This window comes from Asterias rubens, chromosome 10, assembly GCF_902459465.1.
Source record: "Asterias rubens chromosome 10, eAstRub1.3, whole genome shotgun sequence".
Lineage (NCBI taxonomy): Eukaryota > Metazoa > Echinodermata > Asteroidea > Forcipulatida > Asteriidae > Asterias > Asterias rubens.
The window spans coordinates 19,033,141-19,048,215 of NC_047071.1; the positions used below are offsets into that span (position 1 = coordinate 19,033,141).

Here is a 15,075-nt window from a genome sequence, read left to right on the forward strand (position 1 = left end):
ACGGGAGATAAAACAAATTTGATGATTCTTAAAATTACTTTTAATGAGTGAAGAATTTTTTTCTAATATCAAAGGTGATTGCTTGGTATTTCAAAAAGCTCATGTATGTAGTCTGACTTCCACTGTTTTCAGAATTAATTTTTGTTGTCAGATAGATATATGGATTCAATATTTATCTTTTAGTTTTTCTGGCTACAGCTTCACAGACCTACTTTCTGTGTTGATTGTGTCTCTTTCTTCTTTTCTTGAGCCTTGATCTTACAGTGGGCAAGCCCTATGCCACACACACAGGCATATGAAGTTAAATCAAACAGGTCCGAATTTGAAGCACACACAGACAATACATGTACCTGAAGCTTCTTTTTTTTCTTCTTCTTTTTTTCTTTTTTGAGGGGGGGGGGGGGGGGGAGACATATATTGTTTTATTTCTTAACTGTTTAACTATCCTGAGCAAACATTTAGTGAAACACTTTGTTCAAAGGTGGTAATTACAAAATTCAAAGAGAGAAACTTATGCATGATAAAGATGCATCTGAATAATAATCCGTACGCAGTGCACTAAAACAATATAATATGGTTTACTTCAGGTGGACAGTCGATATTACCTCGCCCTTGGTATCGGAAGTTGACAAATACCCTGAAACTATGTAATATTTGTATACTGCATGCAGGGGCCTATTAGTGCAAGCAGGGGCCTACCCTGTCAGCGCAAGGTAGAGTGTACTGTGTACGTGCTTCTACAGGCTCTAACCAGAATGATATTTCCCACTCACTTTCAAACGAAAAATCGTTAAAATTGTCATCCATACCAGAAAAAATAATGCCATTATCCACCTACATGTATGATTACCTTCTCTCACAGCCTGTTGAGCTATTGATTTACTCCTGATAAAACATTGAAATACACGTTACCAGAGGGCAGTGGGGTAATGTATGGAAAACTAATTCAATTCCAGAAACAATAAAAAGTACAGTGATGCGGCCGTCGACTCGGTTTATAGTACTTCAGAAATTAAGGGCACAGGGTAATGACAAAGAGAAGCTACCTGGGGCAAATTTCATGGCAATTACATGTACGACACATAGAATTAAGGTAAGGGATGTGTAGACTCTTAAACAGAAAAAAAAATGGTAAAATCCATTCCCAAATTACCTATAACACTTAAACAAAACCGACAATCAAAAAAAATATACTGTCCTTTATGCTTGCCTGACACTTACATGTATTTATCTGCTTGTTTTGTGACAATGACAATAATATTTACGTTCTCAATTACAATTGAAAGTACAAGAAATTTTAAACAAAAGTCCCAAGTTCAAACTAAAAATTTAGAAATAGATGTATATATAAATGCACAACATGCATACACCTGAACACTGCATTTACCTGGTGCTGTAAGCGCAGAATCAGATAAGCAGTTCCATCACAGAGCTGCTTAAACACAAAAACTTGCTAAGCACAACAAAGTTATGGTTCCAAGAAAAAGGTTACTTGCCAAACTACAATGTCACATGTACAACATGTGACTGGTTTCCTAAATCTTTAAGCAATTCTTTACTACTTAAGAACCTCTATGGGATTGGACCTTGTTCTCACACGTTCAGAAAGTCAGCATAAAGTGTTTTCACTCTGCTTTCTGTTTGACCCCATAACAAGGAAGACTTGGAACTGCCAACTAACAAAATACCCAAAAGGCATTTTGAAAATGAGAAGCTGCGCTATGTACATGTACGTAGGTTCTTAGAAACAACCTATTCGGACAATCTCGATGACCTCCGAGAACAAAGAAAATGACCAAAGGGTAGGACAAGTCCTCGTACTTAATCCATCATATTAATGAATGGCATCACCTGCGTGGTAGTTGTTTTCTACAAAAACTCTATTTTTGGTTCCACCGAGCACCGAGGAACAAGGACAGTTACAATATAAACAGATGTGATTCTAAAGGTTTAGAATAAGAAAATGGAGATTATTGATTAAAGGAGCGAATCAGATGGGATGAAAGGACTTACGCTAGTCTTGAGAACGTACAGCACCGGAGCAAAGGCTTCTGATTGGACGACTGGTGCATCATGAGAAAGACCACTGATGATTGTGGGCTCCACGTAGTTGCCTGGTCTGTCAAGAACCTAGTTGAAGAATAAACACAAAGAGCACAATTAACAAAGTTTTGTTTTTCCATTTTCAATGGCCATTCAGACACCCACTGGACAACTATAATCTTGAGGTTCTCTGGCAATATTTGCTGCTGGTCTAAAGGATAACATTTTGATTCATCACTGAGAAATAGCAAGGATTAAAAGAGGCATGCACAAGACTGGATCATGCATGATATTTGGTCTTTGGAAAGAAGGACCTGAACAATTTACCAAGTACATTAGGTCTGACCTACAAGAACTCTCGGGATTTACATGTACATGTATCATTACAAAAATTCTGATTGTTCAAAGGGCAACAAAAGGCGACAAAAAACAGTAAGTAGGAGAAAAACAATAGGAACACTTATTTAAAGGCAGTGGACACTATTGGTAATAACACTATTGGTAATAAATACCTTGGACGGTTTCAAGTATCTGATTGGTCAAAACCCGGTCACGTGTGGGAGTGTTAACGGTGGTATAAAGACCGGCTTTGGAAAATAGCGAATAAGTGGCCGCTAAATAATAATAATATATGTAAGCATACAATCAGCAGACATTGTGTAAACCTTGCGCGTTGCACTGTATCGCATGCTTATTATCCCTGCTAGTTTCATTGCAACTTCGCGCACCTACGCGTACGTGCGCTGAAAATGTCTCAATTTTGAGTGCGCGCGTGTAACATGTTACACGCGCGCATATAAACTGACGTCGAGCTCATGCGCGCATTTTAATGCACAACGAACAGCTATCGTCCAATCATTTGCATCCTTTGACCCCAGTGAAGGTGCTGAACAGATCATTATTTAGAAGAGTCACTGGTCTCAAAGATCAGTAATGTGATTAACGCACGAAAGAGATGGGAACCATCAAAAGCTCAAATATGGCCCCTGAACATGTCTGGAAGTACCGCCGAGAGAAAAGTCACATAATTTTGACAACTGTAGCTGTTTAATTCGCTAAAAAAGGTATTTATTAATGGGAATAACATTGTTCGTACCCGGTCTTCACTGCGTGGTAATGACCTTGGTTGGTGGCTGGCACTGTTCCCAGCCACCAACCCGGTCATTACCACGCAGTGAAGACCGGGTACGAACACTGTTATTCCCTAAATAATTATCAGAATAAAACCTTACTTGGTAACGAGTATTGGGGAGAGGATGATAGTATAAAACGGTGTGAGAAATGACTCCCCCTGAAGTGACGTAGTTTTCGAGAAAGAAGTAATTTTCCACGAATTTGATTTCGAGACCTCAGAATTAGATTGTGAGGTCCCGAAATCAAGCATCTGAAAGCACACAACTTTGTGTGACAAGGGTATTTTTTGTTTCATTCCAATTGAGCTCAAATTTTCACAGGTTTGTTATTTTGTGCATAATGTTGAAGTACACCAGGTGAGAAGACTGGTCTTTGACAAAGTGTCCAGTGTCTTTAAAACTATTGAAAAATTATAATAACAAGAAAAGTTATGTTTTGGTATTGGTAACCGAATGCCCTGCAACAAAGTCTTTTCTTGACTTTGGGCTAAGGGTGGCCACAAACAACAGGTTTCTGGGGAATCTCATAAGTCAGAACCTACATGTACCCACACAACAACAGGTTTCTGGGGAATCTCATAAGTCAGAACCTACATGTATCCACACAACAGGTTTCTGGGGAATCTCATAAGTCAGAACCTACATGTGTCCACACAACAACAGGTTTCTGGGGAATCATGTCATAAGTCAGAACCTACATGTATCCACACAACAACAGGTTTCTGGGGAATCTCATAAGTCAGAACCTACATGTATCCACACAACAGCAGGTTTCTGGGGAATCTCATAAGTCAGAACCTACATGTATCTACACAACAACAGGTTTCTGGGGAATCTCATAAGTCAGAACCTACATGTATCCTCACAACAACAGGTTTCTGGGGAATCTCATAAGTCAGAACCTACATGTATCCACACAACAACAGGTCTCTGGGGAATCTCATAAGTCAGAACCTACATGTATCCACACAACAACAGGTTTCTGGGGAATCTCATAAGTCAGAACCTACATGTATCCACACAACAACAGGTTGTGGGAATCTCATAAGTCAGAACCTACATGTATCCACACAACAACAGGTTTCTGGGGAATCTCATAAGTCAGAACCTACATGTATCCACACAACAACAGGTTTCTGGGGAATCTCATAAGTCAGAACCTACATGTATCCACACAACAACAGGTTTCTGGGAAATCTCATAAGTCAGAACCTACATGTATCCACACAACAAGTTGGTATGCCAAGTCCTTCTTGAGTTATCGCGCACACAACATTTCTTTTGTTTTACCCATCATGATCTTGAAATTTGACCATGGGGGTCCAATATCACTACCGAGACCAAGTGACCCTCAATGACACTCCTTTGTCAAACACTTTGTTCTGAATAAGACAAGGACCCAATCATTTTCCTGTTTGATAGCAACTCAATGTAAGTCATCCATCACTTCAAGTACACAAACACCCACAGAAGGACATATCAGAAACAGTTTGCTCCTTCAGTGGCTTCACCAACCAGGAGGTATAATACAAGTTTTCCCAGAAGACTGAGTGGAATGTGAAGGGGAAAAATATAGCTTCTGTGTGTGACGCAGAAGTGCTTTCTTGGTAAATAGCAATATTTGCAGCTCCATTTACAGTGGGCACTTCTCCGGGAAAACAATCAAGGCCCCAACACAAGTTAACAGCAGCAAAATAAAAATCTCAGTGGTAATACAACTGTCTTTCGCTTGAAGGTACTGATGCATCAGTGCTAACGTTCTTCTTGATATTATCTATTTCAGAATAGACGTCATGCATTGACGCCAACCAGTCGCCATCTTTTCTATTTCAGAATAGACCTTATGCATTGACGTCACCCAGCTGCCATCGTAGAGATAAAACGATGATGAAACAATCAAAACGCACAGATTTGTAAGCATGGCGCACAGGTTTGGCCAATGGATGGCCCTTTTTACCTCTTAGTTAGGGCACCCTAATGCTGACATAATGTGCATAATAAAGATGAGTACACTCCTTCGGGGTAACAGTAAGATGAGAGTTTACACCAGCATTCTAAACTATGCAAGGACAATTTTCGTAATTTACAGCGACATACATGTATCTATGATGTCGTATTCAGTAAGCTTTCATTCATAACTAGAATTTGAAGGGTTTGGGTTTCATGGTAATGAAAAATCTCAACATAATTAGCGTCATTATAAGGAAGTTGTACAAAAGGCTGCTGGAAGTAATTAACTTAAAAAGTCTAACAGTAACAGGATCCCCCCTACCTGAAATGCTGTTAAAGTGCATGCTTACACCAGCGTAATTTTCTAGGACATGAAGCTTTTTCTTGATTAGTTTTCGCCAATGTATCAAATGCTTATGGCTTTTAAAGCCATTATACACTTTCGGAACAGAAACAAAACAAAAAGTTCACAGATTTACAAATAACTTACAGGGTTCACAGAGGGTAATGGTAAAATACTTCTCTTGAAATGTTATTCCATGAAATGCTTTACTTTTTGAGAAAACATTAAAACAATTATCAATTCTCGACAACGAGAATTACGGATTATAATAAACACTTGTCACCGGGGAATTACTATCCAATACATCACTCAGTTTAAATTTACTCCTTCAATAAGAGTTGCGCTTTATTACATGTCTGGAACATACCACGATTCACACAGTATTTACACCCAGCAGAAAGTTGTCTGATTCAGTTGATGAATCATGCATGCTACGAATATTGCTCATGTTGTGGCGCCCCTCTAGTCAAGCTTGTCTACTTCAAAACAAGCTTGAATCTTCAGTGTAAGGTGGTCTTCTAACCCACACATATTTAAAGTAACAAATGAACGAACTAAGCATACCTGTATGGTTTGTGCTTAATGTAATAATATATAAGTCTTATATAGCGCACATATCTACCAAACAAGGTACTCAAGGCGCTGAGTATATACAAACTTTCAGAAAGATAGGTAATTGCAGAGATGAATTTTGAGACCCAAAGTACCTTATAATGGTTTACAAGGTGCTACGGCGCGTACAGCAGCCACAGCCAGGAACGTCGGGGCGAACCCCTTCTCTTTTCGAAAAGTGCACTTGGGTTCTTTTACATGGGTTACACAACACATGGGACCAAGGGCTTTACGTCCCATCCGAAGGACGAAGCAATGGTTAAGTGTCTTGCTTAAAGGCAGTGGACACTATTGGTAATTACTCAAAATAATTATTAGCATAAAACCTTTCTTGGTGACGAGTAATATGGAGAGGTTGATGGTATAAAACATTGTGAGAAACGGCACCCTCTAATGTGCCATAGTTTTTGAGAAAGAAGTAATTTTCCACGAATTTGATTTTCGAGACCTCAAGTTTAGAATTTGAGGTCTCGAAATCAAGCTTCTGAAAGCACACAACTCTGTGTGACAAGGGTATTTTTTCTTGCATTATTATCTTGCAACTTCGACGACCGATTGAACTCAAATTTTCACAGGTTTGTTATTTTATGCAAATGATGAGATACACCAAGTGAGAAAACTGGTCTTTGACAATTACCAATAGTGTCCACTGCCTTTAAAAGTTCCAAATGAACGAACTAAGTATGTATGGTTTTTGCTTAATGTATATATGTGCAGGAATATTTTGGGCATATTGCAAGAAGAGATTGTGGAAATCTTGAAAAGCAGTCCAGGGAAGGAAGTGTTGCTGGTCCCGCTGGAAAAGGAAGACTGAAAGCTAGGTGGACTGACAACATTTGTGCACTTAAAAGACATAGCATACATTACGACAATAGCTCTGGACATGGAGGCTTGAGGGAGTTCATTTCTCGGACCACCACGGGCTGACGTTCGCCCTAATGGACTTAAGAGAGATATCTGCAGGGCAAGCCAAGGTGATGAAACGACCAATGCATCCACTGTGCACAGAAATCTCAGTCAAAAACTAAAACTGCATAAATTCACAATTAAACTTATGAATGGTGCAGAATAGCATCTCCTTAACAATGCACTTTGTAGCAAGTTTAGAGATTAATTCAAAAGGGTTAGCATCCTCACAGTTGTGTTTGGTGCCCTTCTTTGATATTCAAAGTGGTTAAACTTACTGAACAAGAAACTTGTACACATGTTTAGCCACCCAAGTGTGAATATACAAGTTTGTATCACACTGCATTATTACACAATACTAGTCGCCCTACAAGTGGTAATCATCCACGGTCGTACAGTCTTATTAGTTTTATTTTTTCACAGAAAGGTGCACTGTTTCAATTTACTCGTTTGAAGCCACATCTCCTAGTTAAAGGCACTGAACACTTTTGGTAGTTACTCAAAATAATTGTTTGCATAAAAACTTAATTGGTAATGAGCAATGGAGAGCTGTTGAAAACATAGTGAAAAATGACTCTCTCTGAAGTACATAACATAGCTTTGTGAGAAAGAGGTAATTTCTCACTCAAATATTTGAACCTGAAAAAAACTTCTAGGCATCCGAAAGCACACACAATTGTGCAACATTGGTGTTTTTCTTTCATTATTTTCTTGGAACACATTTATGTTGAGATATGCACTTGGTTTGTAAAGGTGAACTCAATTCATGAACGTCGAGACTAGCTTTGATTTGTTTCCCGCCTAAAGTCTGTGGTTAAGGCAGGACACTATAATTGTCTAATGTACTCTTCTTATTTCTGGTCACACCTGACCGTCCTGTCTCAACCACGCTGTTGACATCAGTGGAGCCAAGGGCTTTTATCATGAAGAGTGAACCTGCATTAGGCGGGATGCAAAGTCTACTCCTGAGACTAACAACAATGTGTAAAAGATTGGATTACTTGTGAGACAGAGAGAGAGCAAGACACACAGTGGAAACTGACGAACATTGGGAAAAGGGGCTACAGTCTCTGAGAGTTGAAGAGTGGTCATTGGATGTTTGGGTTCTTTGACTCACTTTGTGCCAGTTTCTACAATACCAAACTCCACAACAAAGATACAAAGACTTAGTAAATATCATGATATCATCATAAAATTTTGCTGGTTGTCTACAAAGCCCTTAATGGGCAAGCACCTTCATATTTGTGTAATCTTTTAACTAAAAGGTCTTTGTCTAAATATTGTTTTCGTAGTTTTAATGACACTTCCATTCTCAGTTACCCACTCTGTAAAACTAAAAGTACTCTGGGAGATCGCACTTTTGAGTGTGTTGCACCTAAACTTTTGGATGCTCTCCCACATGTAATCAGGATCGCCAACAATACAGGTACCTTCAAAACATTGCTTAAAACACACTTATTCCGCCAGGCTTTTCAATAGATTTTTATGTGGCCTTTTGCCGACTATCGTTTAATTTCTGTTGTTTGATTTTAACTATTGTTCTCGTAAATTTCAGTGTAATTTCCATTTTTAAATCTTGTTAAATTATTGTTGAAATCTGTATATTGTTGTAATGCGCATCTGTACATATTTTTTATGAAACTTGCGCATAATAAATGAATAAATTATTATTATTATTAAAAATAACCATGTTTTGCCTCATTCTACACTTCTGTTCTTCTACATTCATATTTTGTCTGAAGTATTCTCACTTGGTCTAGGCCTATCCAAACATAAAAAGAAATTCAAAATTGGCTTGCGAAGTTGCAAGAAAATAATGAAAGAGTGAAACGGACAATGTTCTTTTGCTGACTCTAACTTTGTAATAAGTTTGTTCATCAACAGGGATTTTAAACCCACAGGAGAAGACAAGTAGGAATGTATTCAAGACAAAGTTTCTCCTTAGAATACCTTCCAAGTCTCACTCTTCCCGGTTGATACACATTGCATAAAGCAACCAGCAGAAGGAAATGAACCATGCTTGTTATGAAGCAGTTAATTTTCTAAACTATTCTCGTAATGTGTTTTCTTCTTTTAGATACGTTTTATCAAAAGGGGTAATCCTATGGAATGGCCATAAGCTTTTTCATTTCTGTTTCATCGAAGTCTGTTAAAGAACATGGTTTGGCCTTTTCAGTTACTACATGTATCATGTGTAGCAGTCTCTTGACGACCACCTCCAGGGTTTGCAATTTCTAGAAAGGGCTGTGACTTTGGTCGAACACAGTTTGTGACATTAAGAAGTTTTACTTTTCTTCTTTTAGAAACTTCTTAACAAAAGGGATACTCCTTAAGGATGGCCACCAGCTTTTTCATTTCTTGTTATCGAAGTCTATAATAGAACATGGTTTGGCCTTTTCAGTTAATACATGTATGTGTGTAGCAGTCTCTTGACGGCCACATACATGGTTTTAAACTGTTCTGGTTATGTTGTCTTCTTTTAGAAACTTCTTATCAAAAAGGATTTCCCTCAGGGATGGCCAACAGCTTTTTTCATTTTTTAAGGCCACAAAGAACATGGTATCAGTACTGCCTCTTTGGTTAACACATAAAGCAGTCTCTTGACGACAATATCCAGGGTTTGCGATTTCTAGAAAGGGCTGTGATTTTGGTCGATGGCAGTATGTGACATTTAAAGTGTTACTTTGTTAACCAAAATAAGGGCTGAAAAATAAGTGAAGGGGATAATGCTCTCTTTTGCTGACTCTAACTTAGGAATAAGTTTTGGTCATCAAGGGATTCCAGACCCACTAGGAAGGTATTCAAGACAAAGGTTGTTCTTAGAATACCTCCCAAGTATTGCTCTGCCCGTTTAATGTACATCACACATTGCATGTAGAGGAGGAGCTACACATGTATACCATGGGGGGCACTCTGTGGATTGGGTTTTCAGTCCCCTCTTGATTGTGCGTCGGTTTTTCCTGAAATAATTTCCTCCCTCATCTAAATGACCTAAAAAACATGAGTATCAAAGACCTCATTCATTTTTTTAATTGATGAAGCTACAGGGGGGCTTTGATTGCTAATTGGCAGTAATTGAAGCCTTAGTAATAATCCCTTTGCCTAATAACTCCCTCTTGACAGGGTTCACAAGGTGTTTTGTTCTTTGGCTTCCCCCTCAATCGACCCCAACCCTTTCATTTGTCTGGTCACTGATGCCTTACTTTTATGTCATTACCAAGGAATCATTATTTTGATTTTTAGATGTAACGCCAAATTTTTGCCAGATTTATGGTAAAATGTTATTAGAAAACAGTCATTTTCTAACAACAATTTGTCAATGATAAGTGATATTAGAAAGTTAATTGATACAAATGAGTAAGCAGAACCCATCTTGTCTTAAAGAAACTGCTCTTTCTTCAGTGCTGCATCTGAACAATCTTCCTCAACCTTTGCGCCAGCTAGAACTCCTTTCAACTTTAAAATCGTCACTCAAAACTCATCTTTACAGTACTTGTGTATGTTGAAATATTCTTACTGTTTAATACACCATGAGCATCTTCCCTTACGGATACCAGTGTCCATTATTGTTATTATTATTACGATTTCTGCAATAAGTTTTGGATGAATTTAACATCAGCATCAAAAGACTTGGCAGTCAGTTCTTATAAATTGCTTATACATGTATCTCATCCATAACTTTATAGATCCATGCAGAGCTCTTAACAAATTCCAACAAAAGAAAATGTGGCAGCTGCTGATAAAGTTCCCTCATTAATATTCAACTGCCAGAAATTAAAGATGCATTAATCGATTCAAAGTCCATATGGCAATTTGAATGTTTAATTGCTAGTTTTAAAAAGGGCAGTACAAATATTAGCATTCATTTCATTCTTGAGCAACAAAAAAAAGCATTTAAAGATGAGCGGCAATGTTGAAAATGAATATTAATCAAACGCTTGGCCAGCATTTTAATTCCCAGACTTATGATAAACTAAACTCGCATTGCAGTCATGTGTATTCATTATATCAATACACGCTACACACAGTGTGCGCTATATATGTCTGGTGAAATGCCAGTAGTCCATGAATTGTATATATACCCTCAGTCAATGCCCTTATTAATACTTTCCCTACCTCATGGGGTACTTTAACAATAGAACAATGATAGTTAGGACTTGTTGACTATAAACCAATATTTTTCTAGAGTTCCGTTTGACCAAATTAATATTCAGGTTTTTCTGACGGTTAGTTTTTATCCGGGTAGTTTTTTGTCACTGTTACATTAGGACACTGTGGCGTGTCATGGCCTAGCGGTTAAGAGCACCGCACTCAAGCTCTGCTGTTCAGCAGAGTGTGGGTTTGAGGAGTCGTGACATCTGTGTCCTCAAAGCAAGACACTTAACACGGACAATGTCAGACCTTATAAAACCCATTACTGTTTTACCGGAAGACCTGAACCAAAATTCAACATTTAAAACTTGTACGCGTGCTGACAAATTATATAAGAAAGGATTCAAGATTCATCTCTTTTTTTCTTATTGGCAGATATGTCCTTTTAAAGGATTTGGGTACTTTTTCAAAATGTCCATAGATTTACATTAAACTTACAGGGTTTGAAGATAATGATAGTAGAAAGCTTCCCTTCAAATATTACTTACTGAGGTGCTGTAGTTTTTGAGAAATTAGTAAAAAATTGTCATGAAAATACGTTTGTAAATGATTAAAATAATTTTTGTCTCATTGGACGAAAATTATTTTCATGACATTGTTTTAGTCATTTCCCAAAAACTAAAGCACCTCAGCACGTAATATTTTCAGGGAAGCTTTCTACTATCATTATCTTCAAACTGTGTAAGTTTAGTGTAAATCTGTGGACATTGTGTTTTTTTTCTACAAAAGTTACATAGACCCTTTAACACAATTGGAACATACTTACATGTCCATGTATCAGACAGAAAGCCAAAATTTGAACAGGATATATACTTGCTGCAGATATTACACAGTGAGGCAATGTAACTTATATTGAAAAAAACACAAGGCCATTGGACTTGTCTTGTCACGACTCTACAGGCCCTGGGCTAAAATCACTGGACTCCCGCCAATGGTCCGGTGTTGATTTCCCGCCCCGATGCATCCCAAAAAAATTCTGAAAAAAGGATGTGAAATCAGTTACCTTTCCTCCCGCTTCTATCTTGCCTCCCTGGGCTACTGCATTCTTGATAGCGTTCTCATATACCTCAATGCCCTGTTGTGAATGCATTGGTCCATAGAGGGTACTTTCTACAAGAAAAAAAGGCATCTAATAATCCTCTAGGTCTAATATTTTATCCTTTATGTTAAATCAGCATTTATAGCATGTGGGGTCGGTAGGGGCAGGGGTGGAATCACAGTCTTAAAGATTTCAGTTCCTCAGTGGTCATCACTTTATACCGTAAGTATTGTAGGAGAAATATATTTGTGTAATTCTTAATATATTCTACTTTTATCAATATAAACCACAAGGGAATATAATATAATATAATCCGGAGGTCGTTGCTTCGAATCCCACTCTAGTCAATTCTTTGTTCAACCCCCAAAATCATATTCTACTTTTATAACATCTTTCTAATCATATTAATTTCAAAGCAAATGGTTTTTTTAAGAGTAAAAAAGTAGGATTTGAAACTCTGCATGGTGGAGGTATAACTAGGAGAGGTTTTCAGTGATGCCATGTGATACCGCAACACATGGTGTTACCGCAAACCTCTCTAAGTTAAGAGTATAGACAACTTACCATCTAGAGGGTCACCGATTCTGACTTGACTGTATGCTTTCTTCAACTTCTCCAACACCTCATCGTATATCTTCTCATGCAGTATCTGAGAATTAAGATAACAATAATGAAGAATTATAATAATAATAATAATAATAATAACAGGATTTCTATAGCGCCATTCCATCTACAATCACGACCAAAATGCTTTAGCCACCAAAACATAACATTACATAAACCATTCCCTGTAGCCTTCCCACTGACAATGGTCAATATCTCCCCCGTCCCCCCGCTCAACGTTGACTGGAACACAGAAGACCGTGAAATAATGAACCAACATTGAAAGGGGGCAAGGGGGCCTAAAGAGAAATGGCCGGGATTGTAGATCATGGCGCACAGCAACAAGAGGCAAAGAAAAACAGACTATAACTACAGGTTCAAATGGTGTAAAAGCCGCTGTGTCAAGTGCAATTTCTGTCCAAATATTCAATAATGTTGGATGACATGACATTTCAAATCCATGGTTTGTACATTTTCATGCAGAAAATTTCCAGTTCATGCCTGAATTTTTATGTCGAAATGGCATTGAATTAGTGCAAAAATTCCTCTTTGGAATGTACAGACTCATTTAATTTTTGAAGTCCAATGCTTTCATGTTTCTTATTTAATTTTTTGAGAGCTATCTATAGAAATTTGAGTGAATCTCAAAACTTAATTTGAGCTTGAAACCCCTCTAAAAGGAAGAGTTAATTAAAATAAAGTGTTTTCAAGAAAAAAAGTAAAGCTACATAAAGGTACATGTAAATTTTGTTTGTCATATTAGAGAGGTCTTGCAAAGGTACGATACATACAGATACGGAAACATCCACACTTTTTGTACTCATATGGCGCGTAACCGCAACCGCCAGGCTTTGCATACACATTAACAACAGATACGGGAGCTCAAAAAACGAACACCATTTTTTACCTAGATTTAAAAACAATTCCTGGTTTTTGCTTTTATTCAAAATGTCATTCATGATAAAGATTGAAATGTGTTAATCTTTTGTAAGCAAATTTGGGGGAAAATCTTTATTTTGCTGTTCTTGATGGAAAATTTCATGTGATACTCTGTGGGTTCAAAATTAACAGAAAAACAATAATCAATCTAGTTCTCCAAAGTAACATTAACACATACACAAACTGCTTTTGTATTTTTGTTCTGCTCTCAAAATGTATTCTCAACATGTGTTGTACTTTGGCCTTGGCCTGACACATAACTCCTAAATTATAATCAAAATCTGTCACGCATCCGGATAAGTTTGTCGTATCTGTGTCTGTATCATTATCCGTACGCTTTCTTGCGAAACCTCTTTTATTTAGGTGCTCACTCCTCAGGGCGAGCAAGGCCAAGCTGTATAACAGATCACGATTGACTCAAAGATAACACTATCTTAGATATTGCTCTGCAGACCTGTCAGTAGAAGAATGAGGACTTTTGAGATGCCCTTCAGGTGTGATAAACTGCTATACATGTAGATCAGAATTCAGTACTACTAGACTGCACGACCTATACTTAATCATGAGTTGGTCCAAGCAATTGTGGCGTGTCAATGCAAGTGGTCTTGTTCACCGGACCCAAGCCCGAGTGGTAAATTTCACTAGTCACCCAGGCTTACAATGTAGTTGCGATGAACCACAGCAGATACTTTTGACAAAATCTGTCACAACATTTTAACATGAACTGTCATTATAAAAGAACTGATTTTTATATTTAGATAATGTGGCGTGGAGTGGCCGAGTGGTCTTGTTCACCGGACCCAAGCTCTGGTGTTGTCAGCAGCAGAGCAGGGTTTCGAATCCTGGTCATGACACCTGTGCGGTTGAGCAAGGCACTTAACCATAGTTGCTTCAAAAGAAGTTTTGATGGTAGTGCATTTCTGCTCTACAAGCCAGGCTCCTAGTGAAATGTTAGCAGTTTAACCTTTTGATAACCCCTTAGCTATAGATCCCAAGGAGCTTTTAGTAACAGCTTTTGGGTGAAGTAGTATAGATCAAAGAGCATGACAAAGAATTTTGTTCACCAGGCAGACAAAAAAAAAAAATCTGAATTCAGAAAAAAGTGTGACATTTTCATCCCTGACAAATGGCACTGTTTTTAACTCTGGTGTAGTGCAAATGCACAAAAGAAAAGGCTGTATACACGTTCAACTGCAAATATGCCAACCAACTGGTCACCATTGAACTACCCCTGTGGCAACGATCACTATGTATTAGATATGTGTGTGTTGTGTGCTTCAGTTATTGTCACGAGACCATGGATCGTGCAGGGGGTGAAGATGATTATATTCCCAGCATAGGGAACTTTTACTTGA

General features: G+C 38.0%; 1 protein-coding gene across 1 annotated transcript in view; it reads right to left on the reverse strand.

The window, feature by feature from the left end:
- Positions 1–15,075, reverse strand: part of LOC117295611 (alpha-aminoadipic semialdehyde dehydrogenase-like) — a 63,054-nt gene that overhangs the window by 26,847 nt on the left and 21,132 nt on the right. The window contains exons 12-14 of the mRNA XM_033778316.1: positions 12,743–12,827; positions 12,143–12,249; positions 2,014–2,130 (exon numbers count right to left, since the gene is read on the reverse strand). Of these exons, the coding sequence (XP_033634207.1) occupies positions 2,014–2,130; positions 12,143–12,249; positions 12,743–12,827 (309 nt within the window). The remainder of the gene's footprint in view (positions 1–2,013; positions 2,131–12,142; positions 12,250–12,742; positions 12,828–15,075) is intronic.